An 18,311-nucleotide genomic window follows, 5' to 3' on the forward strand; every position below is an offset into this window, starting at 1 on the left:
CTACACCCACAGCGGGTGGTAGGTATAAATAACCCCTGTGGCTGCAGCCCCCATTGTGTCCCTGCAGCAGAGTCCCCCACAGAGCTGCTTGGAGCTGGCACACCAGGCACCAGCAGATGGGACAGGTCTCAGCTGCTTTGAAGCTCCCATGCATGGTCTGGGCACATCCAGCCTGGCTGCTGAGAGTGGTCCCGGCTGAGTAACTCCAATATCCAAAGGACTTCTTTGCCTTTCCTAAAAGGACTTCTCCCTTGCTGCAGGGGCTGTTCGCTATTAATCCTGGACAGGGACATGTTGTGTGCCTGTTCAGTGTCTCAGCCCAACTTTGCTTTTGCCCAAGACCTTGCCTTGGAGGCATGCCTGTGACTTGCAGAAAATGCAGTAAAGCTTCCAAGAGAGAAGTGCAGCAAATGCTGCTAACTCTGGGCAGTCCCACCTTGCTCCTGGTGTTTACCTAAGATGCACTTTCGAGTCCTCTTGGGCCTGACAGATGCGGCTTGGCAGCTTTTGAAGGCTATGAATAGAGCTGCTTAAGGAAATAAACAGGAATCCACCTTCAAGCCCCTGGGACATGTGGTAAGAGGGAAGCTCCTGGGCTGCAATGGCAGCTTTTTTTGCATGGATAAACACAGCCTAAAAATCTCTTCTAAAAGGCAGCCTTGATGGAGGTACCCAGGTGAAGCTGTGTCAGCTCCAGGACATCCAGATGCCACCTGGAAAGCAGTGGTGATAACCACAGGTGAGGATAAGACCAGAAAGGCAAATGCCAGGTTTCACAAGGCTCTCTGGGACCAGCTGCCTTTGTTTTTGGGGGTCATGAGTGTGAGGTTCTCTGAGAAAAGCTTGATTCTCAGATGAATTGTCTGCTTACTCCACAACCACTGATAATCAGACCCTCTTAATTGCATTTAATCAGCCCTGCACCCTTGCATCTTGGGAATGAAAGCAGTGGTCTCTTGGGCCATGCCTTTGCTGGGAGCCTGTTTAGATGGCTGGCCTGTCTGGGACACAATGCAGTGGGCAGACTGGTGAGTGTCCAGCAGGGCTGAGAAGTGAAGGGGAAGAGCTGCCATGGACTGGGATCATGGCTGAGGCAAAGCAAGCAGCAGGGTTTGGTGTCCTTAGTATTATTTGCTGTCCCCATGAGCCTAGCAGCTGAGAACATGGGTTTTAAGTGATGGCTGCTTTCGCTCCAGGCTTGGGCGCTGCTGTAGGTGAAGAGGAGGGAGAGATAGTCTTGGGGAGGGCAAGGCATGTTGGTGACAGAGAGGCTGGGCTGCTTGTTAAAGTCTGGAAAGTTTTGCAGTCCCCCGTGGAGGCTGAAGAACAGGACTTTATTGTTCCTCCTATTAACACTCACTGCTGGCAAAACCCTATCAAAATATTCCCCCTCCCAGCCACCCCTGTCCCGCAGTAATTCAGTCTGTGTATGGCTCAGTGCTTCCAGCACTGTCCCGAACCCCTGCAGCTGTACAGACCCAGCTGTCCTGCTGCTGCGCAAGCTGCGAAAAGCAGCTTCATGCCATGCAGAGGGATCCCAAGAGGCCATGTCCCCTCTAGCACTGCGCACTGGGGCTATTACAGCATCCCCGGATGGGAATCGCGTCGTGCTGGAGCTGTGGCTGCATCCCAGCCCAGCAGGCAGGGCACGCTGTGGGGGTGCCTGGTGCAGTAGGGTCACCCTGACTGAGCCTGCAAGTATCCACCCCGAGAATCTGCATTTTTTCAATCTATTGCTCTGAGACTTTCTGCCTGAGCTGAACTCACTTCAGAACAAGCCCTGGCTTGAGATGTACCACGCAAATGAGCCAGGCTGCTGGGTGCAGGAGGCTCCACGAACAGGGTGTCCCTTAAAGGAGGTGAAATGGGATTGATTTTGGCAACATGCATTTGGGAAGATCCTGTACAGAGCAAAAAGCCAGTCGCAGGTAGTCTTAGAACCTGGCAAAGAAGATATAGGGGAGACGGTAGGAAATACTTTTTGACAGCAAGGCTTTGGAGTGGGATGTCTTGGGAGGCTGAGCCATCCCTGCCGTGAAACAGCTGAGGGAAGGGCTGTTGGGGCAGGGGAGGTCGGGCTGGTAGGAGCTGAGCTGACAACCACTCGAGGATTTTAGCATCTGATGACTCTGTGATTTACAAACACAGCCGCTCCAGGACAACACCGACAGCGAAAGCACTGACCTGCCTACCATGTCTGCTTGCTGCCTCCCTCCAAATAATCTTCAAGTGCATTTCTGAGCCCTTGTAAACTCATCTCCCCAGACTGGATTTTACCCTGGGGAGTTCAAGTCCCTTAAAATCTTCCTGCCCTGAGCAATTCAGATATTTATGGCCATGCATAAATATTCTGCTCCTTGCAAAAGCCTGTCAGTGGAGGAATCATTTGCTTCATCTGTCTGGAGCTTGATGGGATTTCACTGATCAAAGGGTAAAAGAAACTCAAGAGGACACAACACCTTTAGCCATAGGAGGGCACATATGGAAAATACCTCATCTGTCATTGCTTCACTGCGATGAGTTCTAGGGATCTCAATTTAGCCCTGAAACTTCCCTTCAAAAACCACCATCCAGTTTGCCCGGGGTTTGGCAGGAGCCGGCACTGCGGGGAGGAGCAGCACTGTGGGCAGGAATAGGCTGTGGGAAGGCTTGGGGCTGCTGCTGCACTGTGTCTGTGGGCTTGGGGCAAGGTGGGACGTGGTCAGCCCCAAAATAGCCAGGTCGTGCGGGGCCCTGAGCGAGTGCTGTGACTTTCCATCCTGTGCCTGGCCCAGAGCTGGGTCTCTCCTTCGGGACCTTCTACTAAAACTAGCAGTGTTTCTCCATGCTGTATGCCCTGTGTCTGTTATCAGCAGCTATTTAAGGAGATGGAGGGACCAGAACCACAGTTTAAAAAAAACACCAGATTTGAAGGACTCCCTTTTAAGCTTCTCTTTTATGGGAAAAACTGATGGAAAAAATTATTCCCTGAAATGGGAGCCCTGGGGAGAGATGCCTGAACTCTTCCTGTGTGATGCTGAGACTGCTAATGAACATTAATCATATCAGGTATCTGCAAAGAGTAAGCAGAAAATTACAAAGGTAAGAAATGAGCATTGGCAGTGACACTGCCCTCCAGCTCCTTAATTTCAGACTTGCTAAAGGTGCCTGCCACATCCTCTCTCCTGCACCAGCCTGCCTTGCCCATGCCACCCTGGGAGGTGAGCTCACCCAGGATTTATTATCAGGATTAATGGAGTGGATTTTTAATGTCATGAATGTTCAAAAAAATTCTGTTGTTGACTTGGGGGGAGGGAAAGGTGGGAACCAGGAAATCAGGGAAACCACCTTTTTTGTTGAATGGCATGGTGCAGGGAATTGTCTGGGCCTCTCTGGAGATACCCAGCTGCAAAACAGGAGGGAGAACACACTGTGCTTTGAGATTAGTGAAGGTCACCTGGCTGGATGCAGGCAGCTCACACCATCCCTGCCGCAGGGATGTTCAGCTATTTCCTTCTCTAATGCACACAGGGGCTGATGTAGCTGTGGACCAAGGGCATCCCTGCAGCGGGCCAGGGAGGTCGTGTCCTGTGTGTGCCCAAGGGCTCCTTTCCTGCTCCTCTTCCTACACGTAACTCTCAAGAATCATAGAATCACAGAATAGTTTGGGTAGGAAGGGACCTTTAAGGGTCATCCAGTCCAATCCCCAAAAGCAAAGGTCCTCACTGCTTGAGGTGTGCCTGAACCGACACTGATGTCATCTCACTTAAGGTGGGGCCATATTTGTTCTTTTCCTCCAAGGGGTTAGAAATAGGGAGTGGTACTGAGGGAACCTGTGCTGGGAAAGTGTGGGTGAACAGGCTGAATGAGAAGGGGCATCTCTGTCTCCTCCCCAAATTCCTCCATGTTCAGCCTTTTCCAGTGGAGTTGGAAAGTGCATCCCTCCCCCTGAATTTTCTGTGGAAGAAGGGAAGGGAGGGGATAACAGGGAATGAGATATCCTCTCCCAGTCCCTTTTTTTTGCATCTACTGATGGGTGCATCTGGAGTGTGATCCCAGGCTGATGTGTTGGGGAGTGGGCTCCAGCCCCTTGCCCCCAGCCTGGGAACAAGCTCTGCCCTGCAAACCTGGGAGGGTCCGTTTCAGTGTGGAACAAGGACACTTTCCCTCCCCACTCCCCCACACACTACAGGGCTGAGCTGCTGCCCAGCCACAGGGCACAGAGACAATGCCAGGCATGGGGAGCAGCGCCTGGCTTTCATTTTTATGCACACACACACAAACAAGTTTGCTTCTCTGGCAGGAATTGGCAGCTTCTCTGCTGGGTTTGTAAATCTGAAAATAACAGTTGGAGGTTTGCTGTGTTATCCCGCTCTAGGGATAAATTTTAAACCCCTCCTGCATGGGGTTTGGGTTGGGTCAGGTCTATTGTTTTCTGTGGCAAAGAGTGATTCGTGCCCAGCTCCCTTTGCCTCAAAGCAGCTCTTACGGCACCTATCCCAAGTACCGTTCCTGCTGTTTGTGGGAGCTCTGGGCAGCTCACAGGGAAGGTTTGCTGGCTTCTCGCTAATGCAGCCTCTGCTGAGCCGCCTGTCATACAGCTGAGCACGCACCACTCCACTGGCGTGCTGAGACCCTGTTTAGGGGAGCTGTGGACAACTGACTCCGCCAGGGAGAGGGGAGGCAAATGAATGGCAAAGGGGTTTGGAGACACTTAAGTGAGATAATTGGTTGTGCACGAGGGCCCCACCTTTCTGGTTTTCCTTTGGACACACCAGCAGTTGTAGTTCCAGCTGTCCCCAGAAGGTTCATGGTGGAGGTGGGCCTGAGTGGCCAGTGCTAGAGGCAAAGGATGATGATCCTTACCTGAGGATGCATGTCCCTGTCTTCAGCACATGGACCCTTGGTGAGAAGCCAACAGCTCAGTGCAGAGCCTTTAAAGAGTCAGAACTGGCCTCTTGGCTTCCTATGCTCTTGCTTTGGCCATACTTCGACATATTTTGACCTCAGGGCTGGGAAAGCTTGGAGGGCTGCTCCTGAAACGGGAGAGCTAAAAATCCCCCAGCGGTTGTAAAGCCAGTGGGGAGGACTCTGGATGTGCCACATCTCTGCTTTTTTGGCTTCTCCCCTGGCCAAGAACAGGCTGAATTAAGAAAGCAAACGGAGAGGAAATCATGGAGAAATAAGAGCGGCACTGTGAGCTGAGGACGCTCTGGACTCAGTCCCATCCCAGTTGCTCTGGAAATTGGATCATTCCCACGAAGCCGCCTGCTTTGCTGGCTGCTCTTGGGAGTGCACAAGCATTTAGCGCCGGTCAAAGGCAGGGAAAGTGGGGAAAGAAAAAATAAAGGGAAATATAGATGCAAATACTGGTATCAGGGTTTTCTCCACCAAAGAGAGATACAAAGTGTTTTGTCCCATGCCTTTGGAGGGGTGATATGGAGGAGTAAACCCCACCAGCTCAGCTGAGACACAAAGGCACAGCAAAAGCCAAAGGACCATAGGCTCTCTCTGAGGTCAGCAGCACAGCACAAGCCTGTACTGCAGCTCATCTGTCAAGCCTGAGAAAGCAGCCCCAGGGACACCAGGGCTGCTCCCTACAACGCCATCCTGAGCGGGCAGCACCCCAGGCACCCTCCCCACCCCAAGCCCTGCACACCCTCGAGACAGCCCCATGTCCCATGCAGACTTCTGATGCAATCGGTGGGATCACCCTGACAATAGCTGCGTGGGTTGGCTTTTTTTAAAGCTGTGCAGAACAGATTAAGCCAGCAGCCCCTGTTGTGATTGCTGGGCATTGTGCACCATGCTGACGCTGGCTTCTGTGGGCCAAGCTGTGCCCACGGCTGAGCAGGAGCTTCGGAGGGGAGGAATTTGGTTCATCTGAAATGGGGCAGGAGGGTGCTTGGGCACAGTGGATTCCTGCTCCATTCAAGCGTCTCCTTTCATTCACAAGGGAATGAGCTGCATTTGTTGCTTTAACATTTTCTCATCCGTCTGTTGAAAACGGGTAAGCAGGTCTCAGATGGGCTTACAGAGACGGTCCTGCCCTGGGAATGTCATACTAGCAGGAAACTGGGAACTGTGGGGGAGTCTGAAATGCTGCAGCATCTCTCTTCTGGCTGTGGCCTGTCCCAGTCAGAGCACAGCAGCCCACTGGCCTGGGCTGGTGAGGAGGAAACCCGAACACAGCTATGTAACACCCGGAGTCTTTCAGGAGGTGCTCAGGAACAGGCATGATGAGCAGAGCGACAATAGCAGGAAGGGCCAGGCTGAAGGCTCCTGCCTATGTAGACCAGTTTCCTTTGTCCCTTCCAGGTGACCTGGGACAGGTCCATGTAGCAGAATGGTCATGGAGCAGATCTGCCCTCCCCAGAGCAGCCTGGGACCTTGCATCGCGTCCCATGTATCCCACAGCCCCTCTGAGGGAGCTCCTCAAGCGTGAGAGCGGCTCCCTACCTGCTCCCTATCGCTGCCCCAAAATGCCACCGTCTGCAGCAGCTGTGGGGCTGTGAACCTCAGCTCTCCAGGGTCCAATAAATTAAACCTTAGTCCAAAAGGGGCTTGGGCTGTCTTTTGCAAACAGAGGCAGCACAAAAGCTGCCTTTCTCCCTCTCATTAGACTTTTTGTTTTCTCTCCCTCCCCATCTGCTTTTAGCCAAATGGTTGAATAGCTGCAGTATATACTGTGGGAGGCTAAAGCCAAAGGCTGGAGCACCAGGGAAGGATGCAGAACAGCAGTGCCCTGTGGCCACTGCCTTCCGGAGGGGGCTGGGAACTGTTTGCTGCCCTCGCTCTGTAACCCAGACTTGATCACCTTGCTGAACCCTTACAGAAAGCAGCTCCAAAAGAAAATATTTGCGCTCTGGCTAGCACACGTGCATATTTCCTGCTCTTGAAGTTCTTAATTAAGGCTGTTTTTTGTTTGGTTTGGGTTTATTCCCCCCCTTATTTATGCTGTCACACTCTTGGAGGGCGAGTCTGTCATGTCCCTGTGTGTTCTGCTGTTTCAGAAGCTGCAATTGGGAAGCTGCTGCGATGGTCACATGGGAAATCTCCCACAGGGGAGTGGGAACCAGCAAGGGCCTTTGCCATTGCTCTGTACCTCAGTGCAACAAGCATCAGGACAGCTCAATGCATCACCCATCTTACAGAATGGCCTCAGCCCAGCTGTGGCCTCTCAACAAGGAAGAGTGGGTCTTTGCAGACCTTACTGAAAGGATGCAAGACCAGCACATTTAGTTCGGAGAGAACACCAAGCTTTTTCCAGCCAGTTTTGCAGCTTGAGTCCCTCCAAGGGACTGCGTTATCTGCCTGTTCCATCATGCCTGGCCTCCATCGGGAGATATACGACCACTTAGGGAGATGCTTGTGACTATGGACACCCAGCCTAGTGCAATGGGGACCTACAGGTCCAGCTGCAGGGCTCTAGCTCAAAGAGCAGATGGTCAGGGCAATGTTGCAGGTGCTGACCCCAAAAGCATGGGGGTATGATCCTGCTTGCAAGTCAAACATTAGTCTTGGTGTTCATCCAGCTCCCAGCACTGCTACTGTCATGCCTGGGCTGGGAGCAGGCAGGCAAGTGAAGGTGGAAGCCTAAGGTGCCTTGTTTCTTACAGCAAACATTTAAAAGCAGAGTAAGACTAGAAAATCCCCATCATTTGGAAGTGAATCCCTCATGTAACAGTCTTAACACCCAGACATGACACACCTGGAATTCCTGCAATTGCTGCAAACTGAACCCTTCTTTCCCACCCCGAAATTTCACAGCAATTTACCTCTCCAAACCATCAGAGATCACCATGTGCAGGCACTGAAGGGGATCTCCCGTCCCTTGTCTGCTTTCTGCAGCCTGTGGTGTTATTTTGGAAATTCTCTCATTTACTGGGTGGTTCAGCTGAGCACAGCTGTTCCTTTGGTTAAAATCATCCCCTGCCTGTCAGCTGGTAATTAGAAAGTGCCAAAAAGCCAGTGGTACTTAAGGCAGCTCTGGGATAACCAAGGCAGCTTTTTCTTTTTGTGGATAGAGGACTGGGCTTTGGAGGCCATAGACTTTTCTACTGAAATTGGATTTTGGTTTAGAAAGTGGGGGAAGGTAACACTGGTTGAAAAATGACACGCAGAAGCAGAGCAGCACTTCAAGAACGGCAATGCTACAAATGCAATAAGGTGGGTGAGAAAAGCAAATGCTTTCTGTTGGAAACACCGTGGGGGGGAGAGGGAAGCAAAGATAATTTTGAAGCGGGGGAAACAAAAGAACTTTTCAAGCTTGTCCCTCCCGGTTTGCCCAGTTCTCACTGGTGCTGCAGTTAGAGGCATTTCACAGACTCTCACAGTTCACCTGGAGCTGGGCTGAGAACCTTGTGAAGAAACCAGGCGTGAACTGCTGCTGGTGGGAGGACAGGAATGGCAATGCGCTGAACGGCACCTCCCCAGCTGCTCGTCCTGCAGCTGGCAGGGCTGACATGTCCCTCTTCCAGCAGGTCACTGGGATGTCCTGCAGAGCCAGGGTGTCTGTGGTACAGGAAAGCTCCTTTTCCAAGCGCCGCCCTTTCCTGTTTGCTCTGCAAACTGAGCATTTCCTTGTCTGAAGACAGTCTCCCAGCCTCAGTGTCTGGCATATTGCTTCCTGTGGAAATTATTGCAACCATACCATTTGTGCAAGCTTGTTGCGGTCCCTCTCCATGACATGCAACCCGGTGGCCAATTTCAGGCCAGTCTGCTGAAGATTTTGGAGATCTTGAAGTTGGGCAGTGGTGGAGCAGAGATTCTGCTTAGGTACTGACTGTCTTATCCTTTGAGATGCTACGGAGAAGTTGGTTTTTCTCCCAAAGCTTTTCTAGAAGTCTCTCAGCCAGCCGCCCTGCAGGTCTTCTGCTCTGGTCAGACTTAAACATCCTTCCTTCACTTCCCTAGCCCAGCTGTAACCAGCCCAAATACGGTCCACGCACCAAAGCAAGGACTGTCACAGGGACCGCCACAGCAAGGACTGAACACAGCTCTGGCTGTGTATTTGTGGGAGAGGTGGCCCTTTGGGAGGCACCCTGTGCTCCTGCAGAGCCACTGCTTCTAGAGCGCTGGTGCAGAGCCACCTGCATTCACTGTCCTGGAGGCAGGAGCAGCAGGTCATCTTCCCCAAACACCTTATCTTATCTGGAGGAAAGGAAAGCAGGCAGAAAGAGAATGTTCTGCAGATTGCTTGGTCTGGTTGAAATGTCCTGTTCCCCCGATAAGCCTGCAAGGTTGCTGGGGGAAGCATAAGTAATGCTGTCCAGCTGGGCTTTTGGTGGAGAGAACAAGCAGCAGCTTGGGCATCATCCTCCAGCCCTGCTCAGGAGTTGTCCCAGTTCTTTGATATTTTCACTAAATGTGCCTGGAGTGCTGGGCTTAGTAACCATTACAGCACTTCCCTCTTCTTGGCTAGAGAAGAAACCCTAGGAGCTCACTTCCCTCCTTCACAGGCCTAGGGAAAGGGAGAGAGATGTGATGGGAGGGTCTCAACACTGGGGCCACTGAAGGAAGGCTGAAGCAGGGAGCCCTTGGTGCTTTCCCAACTGCTCACTCCCATCAGCATCTTCAGGGTATGGCACCAGAGAGAGGTGGCTTATGCAGACTTGTCACCCCTCTGTCCCCTCTGTTGTGAAACAGCGAGTGAGGATACCAAATGCCATGAGCCATCAGGTACGAAAGCCCACGGACCCCGCGCCTGCAGCCTCCGTTGGGAAGCAAGTGGCAGGGGCGCCTCAGGGAAGTGGCTGTGGGCAGCCCCTGCCATGCTGCGCGCACAGGGAAATTATAGGGGCTGTAAATGACACTAATGGCCAGGCAGAACACAGCAGCCTAGTGTATCGATTGCTTGCTGCGAGGGACAGTTAGAGGCATTACTTACAGCCCAGGGCAGGGACCAGGAGGGGAAGAGTCCCCAGCCTGGACATCACTGCTCTGATGGATAGAGACCAGCTCTGGACAGGCTTTGTCAGGTCACTCCTCTCCCCTCTAAGCAGCTTGTATTCCCACCACACTCTGTAGCCAGCTTGATGTGACCACAGCTTGTCACTGCAGCTGATGTCCACCCAAAGCTGCAATGTCATTTCTGCAGCAGGCAAGAGCTTAAAGCATGCTGAGAGAAGGCCTGGGAGACTGCAGCCCTGCAGACGGGTGATGAAACTTTGGGTATCTGCATGAGTCTCCTGGCTAGCTGTGGGTAGAAACCTTTCCTCGTCTGGCTCAGAGATAAGCAGGCTTTAACCAAAACAGACAGTTCAGCAGGACAGGGAGAGGGGAGCAGAGCAGCTGGGGGATTGTGGCGAGCATAAGCTACAGCCCAGACATCAAGGACGAGCGGCCTGGTTTACAGCAAGACAGACTGAGAGTTATCCTCTGTGGGCGCAACACTGCCAATCCTGCCTGCCAGTCTGGCAGACAGCAAGTGCCACAAGGACTGCTGGCTCCAAAGCCAGCCATGCCACCACGTGCCATCCAGCTCCACGCCAAACCAACAGCACGTTCTTCCCCCAGCCCACTGCCAGCAGAGCCGAGCCACTAGGCAAACCAGCTGCTGGTAGAGGCACTGGCCAAGCCTGGGAGGAAGCTGAAAGCAATAAATAATAACTAACACTGGCAAACACCAGCTCAGACCAGCAAGGAAGGGCTAGGGAAAGGGATCCACTCACTCAACTGGGACCCTGGCGGTGTCATGCCGTGCATCGGAGTACACAGGCACAAAGCAGAATAGGCTGCAGTTCTAGGCCTTGGCTCTGGAAACTTCCTGCCACTAGGAGCCTTTAATGCAAGAAAATAATGCAGCAATGTTACCCTTTTACCCTTTAGCTTCTCTTAAATTAAAAAGTGTCTGCAACACTTTCCTTGAAGCGTCTCCAGCCCCTGCAAGTGTCTACAGCAATTAATTGTGCTGTAGATCAATGGTAAAGAAGGACTTCGAAGTACTAAATCACTCTAAGAAAGAACAGATTGCAACTATGTCAAAAGTAATCTCAAGGTTCAGGTGTGAAAAATCTCTTAAATACAGAGTAACTTTTTCCTTCAGACTTTAGTTGGCTTCCCTTTCTGTAGAACAAGTCACCTGTGACTGGTAGGCATAGGAGACATCCCCCAGGTGAAACGCGACAGTAGACTGGGACAGACACATGTAATCCTTTCACTGGGCTGAAAACCTGAATTAAATGGATGGGAGCTGGGCAAAGCAACAGTACAGCCCATAACCCTGGTTACTGGGTCAAGAAATAAGAGACCTTGAAGAGATTCCCACAGCCCTCTCCTTCCTCCATCCCTTCTGCACTTCTCATCAGCACAGGCATTCCCTTCTGCACGCTTCTGCCTCAAGGCTCCATCTAGCTCAAAGGACACTTGGCTATCCTTGACTTACAGGGGCTGCAAGAGTCCCTTCTTCCCAGCATTTGCATCCCATGTGGAAAGTTTGTCTGTTCTGTGACTGAAGGACATCTGCCAAGACCTAGACTCCCTGAACCTAAGTGACATTTGAGCTCAGTTCTCCTGAGACGTGTCCCTCAGGCAAAGGTTGCAGTCAGCTTATAAAGATAGGTGCAATTTCCTGAGAGGCTTGTCTTGCATGTAATGGGTAGTTTCCCATCCCTAAGAGCCGTCTCTTTTACAGAAAACCACTTAAAGCAGTACAAAGACACACAAGACACATAGACATGCATGAAGGATAGAAGCAGCACCTCAATTTACTGTGGGACTACAAACAAGTGTATAACCTCCTCCTTTAGATTTCTTCACTTTTAAAGCCCAAGACACAGCTGCCTCCTCCTGTCAGCCCTCTGTTTTCCAACATCTGGCAGGGTAGTAAAAGTCATATGACAGGAAGTTGGGAGATATGCAAACAGTTAAGCCATCTTTCTGCTGAAATCATGTTTGAGTTCCTGCAAAATAAATAAATAAATGGAAAAAATACCAAGGCACAGAGAAGATAACATTATACAAAGATGCCCTCTGCCGGGCACAGGCCAAAGGAAAGCTATCCACCCGCGCTCCACACCAATGATTTGTAACTTCCCTCCCTCCTTTTATAGATGAACCCCTAAAAATATTTCCTATGGAGGGAAATGTGCTCGAAAACTTAAATTTATTGGGTTTTTTCCCATGACAGCTGAAGTGATCCAGCAGCAAACTACTAGCAAGGGCAGTCCAGCCACCCCTTCTCCTTTGCTTTGGATCTTACAATCCTTGGGTAAGTCAAATAGCTTCTGTTAAAACCCAGTAAGAAAACAAGCATCAAGAGAAATGTTTTGCCAGGTGGGTCAGCTGAACTGACTCCTTAGCTCCCTTGGTGTAATATAAGGAAAGTGGTGAAAACACAGGGCCAGGGAAAAAAAGGGATACATCCACGTTATTTGAGACTAGCTTTGCTGTACTAGTTAGCTTCTGCAGGCATTTGAGATGTAGTCCGCAAGTCCCTGCAAGTTGAAAACAGCTCTTGCAGTCAATACTACAAGCTGAAAACTATTTGAGGCACTAATCAATTCAGAGCATGTTTCTCTCTTGTCTTTAAATAGCGGTGTTATTTGATTATAGCTATGACTTTAAACAACGTCTAAGAAGTATTGAGAGCTTGCTCAAATGATAGAGATGATTAAAACAATGCATATCTACTGCACGCGTACATCAGTATCAGCTCAACTCTTCCATATATCAGTTTAATTCCTGCTGGTGTAAATCCCGGATTTAATTTACTGACTGGGAATTAAATCAGCATGAACTGGTTTCAGTGCATCTGTGCCGGGTATTTGTGATGATCAAACTAGAGCATTTTAAAACAATGTCATTGGATTAGAAAGCTCCACTGACAGAAACAAACTCTTAAGAGATGCAAGATAATAATCCTGGGCACTAAAGAATGGTACATGCAGCGAGTGGACAGCCCTTCACTCTTTTCCACTGAAATTGATCCCTGTCTGCAAAAGCACTTCACAGTCAGGAAAGAGTTTTGTACATGTCCCCATAGTGCTGGGAGTCTAGGAAAATCGACAGGCTGCAACAATCCAGTTGTCTTTGGGATAGATGTCCAGTTGGCCAGGGGCTGCGTGTGCTGGGAGCTATTCTGAAACTTGACATTTTACATCCTTGAGGGTAGCAAGGTGCTGCTCTTTTTCCACCCTTGAGTTCAGTGGAGAATTAACAGCGATATGAACAGAATCAGATGTCGGAGGTCCTTGTGCTAACAACGAATCCCCTGCGTCACATACCCACAGGGGTCTTTGGGTCCCATTGCCCTCCCTGGTATTGTGGGGGCCACCACTCTCTCTGGTTGGCAGGTAAATGTCTTTGGGAGGTGTTTTCATGTATAATATGCTCTGGCAAACCCTAGGTTCACCTGGGAATGGCACAGAGGCTGTGTTCTACCTCTCCACTACAGCCATGGCTGGGATCACATGGGCTTTGCAGGGTAGCTAAGGGGTCCCACACAAGAATGGTGCTGGCTGTAGGTGGTCCAGTTGCTTCTGTGATATAAGGGGTTTGCTGAAGCTGGACCTACAGGTCTTTCCCACTGCGTGCTTCCCAGGAAGCAGCCTGTTTTACTGGGAAAGCTTGAAAAAGCCCAGATCTCTCTCTTTAGCATTTCATACACCTGATATATACCTAGCCTCCTCACACCAGGCAAGGCTACTGCGCGGACTTCTCCCCCAGATAGGAAGCATTCTTTCCAGTCTTCTTCAGGGTTTCCAATAGGGTGTCAACGTTGTGCTCCGAGTCGATGCACACCTTCTTGTTGGGCAGGTCAATATCAAACTGGACACCTACCAGGAAAGGGAAAAAATTTTGCACAGTTAGAAGCAGTCAAATGATGTGACTACAGGAAAAGCTCACATTCACACATTTGTGCTCCTAAGGCTGTCAGTCAAATGTACATGTGCTTCCTGCCAGCAAACCCTGATACCACCACTAGCCAGCAAAACCAAACTGGTGTCCTGCCAGCAATGGTATGAAGGAAGCCAGATCTCCTATAGATCTGCATTGGGCACCACAGTTTCTCAACTGCTTGTATTGGCTCACCCCACCTTGGATCAAGATAATCACTCATGCAATAACCAGAATGAGCTGAGTTGAAACCAACCACTATAATCTCCAATCAGCTCAGCCTGTGCTGTGGTTTAGTATGGATAGGCACTAATGAGGGAGTTAGCATAGGGGTTAGGACAGGGTCAGGACAGTTTTCCTCAGTGGTGGTACCAGCTAACAGCTCTAAGCAGGAGGGAAAAGACATTTTCTCATGTGGATTTCACAGTGGCTAATAAGGGTGAGCCGCCGTCAGCCCGGTGAAAGGAACTGGGCATGAAGCCTCTATCCAGCCATGTATTTTCACAAAATTTGGAGGTACGTATCAGCCTTGAGAGCTCTGACACATCATCACATGAGGCTGATATTGGCCAGCATGTTGAAGAGTGGTGGAGGTGCTGACAACCAGACACAGAGGAAGTGGGATCGCTACAGCCTGGTAACAGGGTCTGGGAGAAGTTGCAAGACCTTTGCCTTGGTGACTGAAAGCTGTTCTCACTCAGTGAGGACAAGGGAGCAGGATGACAGGTATTCACAACTGGTGAGCGCAGGCCAGATCCTTCTCTCTTGGTAATGCCAGAAAAAGGAGGCACAGGTTACAATTTTACAGGTAGTATTGGAAACAGGCTATGCAGGCAACCACCAAACGCTCTGCTCAGCAGCTCTTCACTGAGACTGCTGATGACGCATCTAGGAAAGCACCACAGATACCCCAGGCCTTCTTGGGAACAATGTCTGGCAGGATACCTGCCTCCCTTCCCTCTGGCAGCCTGAGCAGGGGTCTACCAGTGTCATTCCCAGAGGGTTCAGGATAAGGCCCTAGTGATTCAGAGCCACCTGCAGCCATGGCAGCTACTCCTTCCCTTGACATTTCTCCAAGGGTCAGAAGAGTCAAGGACAAAAGTCCCGTGAACAACCAGTGGTTCATTAGCTTTTACTCACCGCGCTACCCTTGCAAGATGGAGGATCCCAGGGCAGGGTCAGCCTGCCCTGGAGCTGGTGTTGGCTCCAGCGAGCTGGCTGTCACACACTCAGCACTGACTCACCTCCCAGCCTGTGCAAGACACGGGTGACCGCATTGGAGCAGCCTTCACAGGTCATGTCGACAAAGAACTCGTGTTTCTGAAAAGAGGGAGATGAGGGGTCAGGGAGGGCACAGCTGGCAACACAGCAGGGGCGTTCGTCCTCCACACTTGCCTTTTCCCCTGGGGAGGTGGATTCAAATCCTCCCCAACCAGAAAGCCCACACATGCCACTGAGGGAACCTCAGCAAAACTGAGAGCTCTTGGTACTCCTCCCTATGGTGTCCTTGTGCTGTCCCTCACAGCATCCTCCCGAGGGGCTTTTGGAGACTGTCTGGCCCCTACTCCGAGCAGGGCCACCTGCAGGGTCAGTGTGGTTGCCACGTCTACAGGCTGCTCCTGGACTCGCTCCACTTTTCCTGGAGAGCCCAGGAGAAGTATCTCTGCCTCCAGCTGCCCTGACTTGGTCTGCCAGGCCTTTGGTGTTTGCCCATCCTATTCTTGTGTGTCCAAGGCCTCTGGTCCCCAATATAATAAACTCATGAAAAAATACAAACAAAACTGAAATTTAAGGAACATTAGTACTGGTTTTTCATCCCTTCACTCTACCAGGGCCTCTGTTATCTTCACTACTTGGGACATGCCGGGTCAGCAGAAATGTGCTTGCCTGGAACACTAACCATCGTGTTCAACCTTTGGCACCAGACGGATCCTAATTTCTTGCACATACTTTTTACTTCCTTAAAAAAGGTAAGTAAAGCTGGTTTTCATGTGTTGCCTGCAACCCGTATTTCATTCTATTCAAACCCCTCCTCTGCCCCCCGCCGCTGCCAGGGGCACGACGCACCCGGGAATGGAGCTGGGGAACGGCGTTTCCCATTAGGATTTTCCGGTGTAATTATGGAATATTTTTTTCCCCCAAACCCCAAAGGGCCTTATTTTACAAACCGTGTGCTGCGAGGGCCGGCGTGCGGGCCGATGGGCCACAGAGGCGGTGAGACGGGTGCGGGGGCAGGGACCCCCCAAGCCTGGGGAAGCCCCGCCAGTGTCCCCGGTACCGGGCTGCGCCTCCCTGCCCCGCCGTCTCCGCTGGCTCTTGGCCCAGCCCCACACGACCCCCGGCCCCACACAGCCCTCAGCCCCACACGGCCCCCGGCCCCACACGACCCCCGGGCGGGCCCAGGCGTTGTGCGGGGCCCGCGAAGGGCCGCCCGCGCCCCCGGCCCGGCACCCACCGGCATGGCGGAGCGCGGCGCGGCGGCTCCCGGCTCTCGGCGCGGCGCGGAGGAAGGGGCGGGCCGCGGCGGCTCCTCCGGGCCGGGGCCGGGCCCTGAGCGCCCGCCCCGCGCAGCCCGCGGCCCCGGCGAGCCGCCCGCCCGGCACTGGGGCGGCGGGGCGGAGGCGGCGCGGCCTCCCCGCCCAGGGCCGAGCCGAACCCCGCAGGGCTGAGCCGTGCCGGCCGCCCTCCCCCCTGGCCCCGCAGCCCCGCCGAGGCCGGCGTTTCGGAAGGTTCTGGCAGGTCACCGGTGGGCCAGGAGCCGGTGCCAGCCGCGGAGGAGCCCGGGGGGGCAGGGGGAGAGCAGCTGCGGGAGGTTTCAGTGCACCGGGAGCTGGCACGGCCATGGACCGGCTCCAGCCCTGGGGCTGCTCAGGCACCCTTTGGCCTGGTCTTCAGGCTGACCAAAGTGCTCCCAGTAGCCTTTTGGGGATGGCAGTTTGATTCTTAGGATATTTGTTGCTGAAACACATCCCTGCGTCTCACGGTTACGTTCCTCTTCCCATTTTTCTGCTACTAAAGTGCTGCCGCCCCGTGTGAGGAGTCGCGGCGGGGCTGCGGCCGGCCTGATGCCATCCGCTCCGGAGGCAGCCGGAGGTGGGAGTAGGGCTGAGGCCATCGAAAGGCGTGAGATGCCAGCAAGGGTTAAGGAGAAAGTGATGGAGAAAGTTTCTAGTGGGTACAGATCCCAGGCTGCTCCGCCTGCCTGATGGGCTGGGGACAGGATAGGGATCCGGTGGCTGTGGGAGGGAGGTGGGAACAGCAGCCCTAAGGATGGGGCAGGAGGTGTGAGGGTCAGCTGGGCTGCTTCAGAAGGCTTGGTCCTCTTTGTTGAGGTTTTGAGGTTTACTGGTTTAGGAGAGCTCTGGTAGATTGAGTTATTGAATGAGGGAGGTTTGTGGTGGGGGTCTCTACTTCAGAGTAACTTGAGAGAAGGGATGCTGGCCCCTGGAGATGTTTGTGTGTCTGCTTTGGGGTAGTTTGTTCATTTTTTTCCCTGGCTGTTTGGCCCTTTGAAGGAGCATGGACCCTTTCTTAAAAACTTGAGTCAAGGTGGAGGAGGCGATGGTGTGGGCTGGGAGCAGCTCGGGTGCTTCGGCAGGCTGTGGGTAGCCAGGAGAGGAGACAGTGCGGTACGTCGGGGCTGAGAAACGCTGGCAGAGCTGTGTGGGGACGATGCTTCCTCACCATGTGCTGGGCTTCCGTATCTTGCTGTTAAGTAGCCTAACCTGTAGCAGGAAAAATAGTCGGGGTGGTTATGGTTATTTGCTACCCCACCAACTGGAGCTGCAAACCGGGATGTCGGCTGCCCTTGGCTAACCCGTCCCCTCTCACCACGTTGATACTGAACAGGCTGAGCCCCTGCCAGGCAGACTGAGCCCAAGAGGATGTGAATGCCTTTCCTACTGAGCTGCCATTGCACGGGGGGAGTGAGGGCATTTTTTTTTAACATGCATAGGACCCTGTTGTTGTACTAACCTTTTTATAAAGGAAGAATTATCTGCCCCCTTGTTGCTCTGGGGAGAGAGGTCTAATATCCCCCTGCCAGAGTTTATTTTGGATGGCTGTTGTGCTAGGTCACTGGTCTCATGTTAAATTTTGTAAAAGCCTGCGCTACTGATTTATGAACTGGCAGATTGCAATGTGGCTTAGTCTATAAATAGCTGGGGTGTAGGGGGGGAAGGACATTAATGCTGAGCATGGCCCTGTGCCAGTCCACTGACTGTATCTCTAGCTGCAAGGGATGGCAGGGAAGGTTTTATGCAGCATTTAGGGATATGGTGGTGGGGAGGAAATCACTTTTATAGAGCGAAACGTATCTCTGACTGCTTCTTGTCATAGATACATTTGGGATGGGATGTGATGCAAATAATGGAAAGCTATGGCCTTCTAGAATCTGGCTGGCTCACGTCGATTGCTTCCTTTCTATCCTTGGGCTCTCTAGACCAGCACCTACTGGTGAGGAAGGATCTGTGAACTTTGAGGGCTTTCTCCTC

At 52.2% G+C, this 18,311-nt stretch overlaps 1 protein-coding gene across 3 annotated transcripts; it reads right to left on the reverse strand.

Annotated features, from left to right (window-relative positions):
• Positions 1-11,662: 11,662 nt before the first annotated feature.
• Positions 11,663-16,352, reverse strand: ATOX1 (antioxidant 1 copper chaperone). 3 transcript variants are annotated; one of them, XM_040604635.1, is made up of 4 exons: positions 16,274-16,352; positions 15,063-15,138; positions 13,613-13,757; positions 11,663-11,882 (listed from the first exon to the last, which is right to left on the reverse strand). In XM_040604635.1, the coding sequence occupies exons 1-3, from the start codon at positions 16,277-16,279 to the stop codon at positions 13,624-13,626; spliced, it is 216 nt and encodes a 71-aa protein (XP_040460569.1). In that variant the 5' UTR covers positions 16,280-16,352; the 3' UTR covers positions 11,663-11,882; positions 13,613-13,623. The 3 variants fall into 3 exon arrangements, with proteins under 3 accessions (XP_040460569.1, XP_040460570.1, XP_040460568.1); XM_040604636.1 differs by having other exon boundaries at positions 13,589-13,757; XM_040604634.1 differs by having other exon boundaries at positions 13,600-13,757; positions 16,274-16,351.
• Positions 16,353-18,311: the final 1,959 nt, after the last annotated feature.

This window comes from Falco naumanni, chromosome 8, assembly GCF_017639655.2.
Source record: "Falco naumanni isolate bFalNau1 chromosome 8, bFalNau1.pat, whole genome shotgun sequence".
NCBI lineage: Eukaryota > Metazoa > Chordata > Aves > Falconiformes > Falconidae > Falco > Falco naumanni.

Bases quoted from the DNA above. Each gene is read 5' to 3' on its own strand.
- ATOX1 (XM_040604635.1), bottom strand. The intron at 13,758-15,062 runs GTGAGTCAGTGC...CTTTCCTGGTAG, and splicing joins TGTCTTGCACAGGCTGGGAG to GTGTCCAGTTTGATATTGAC.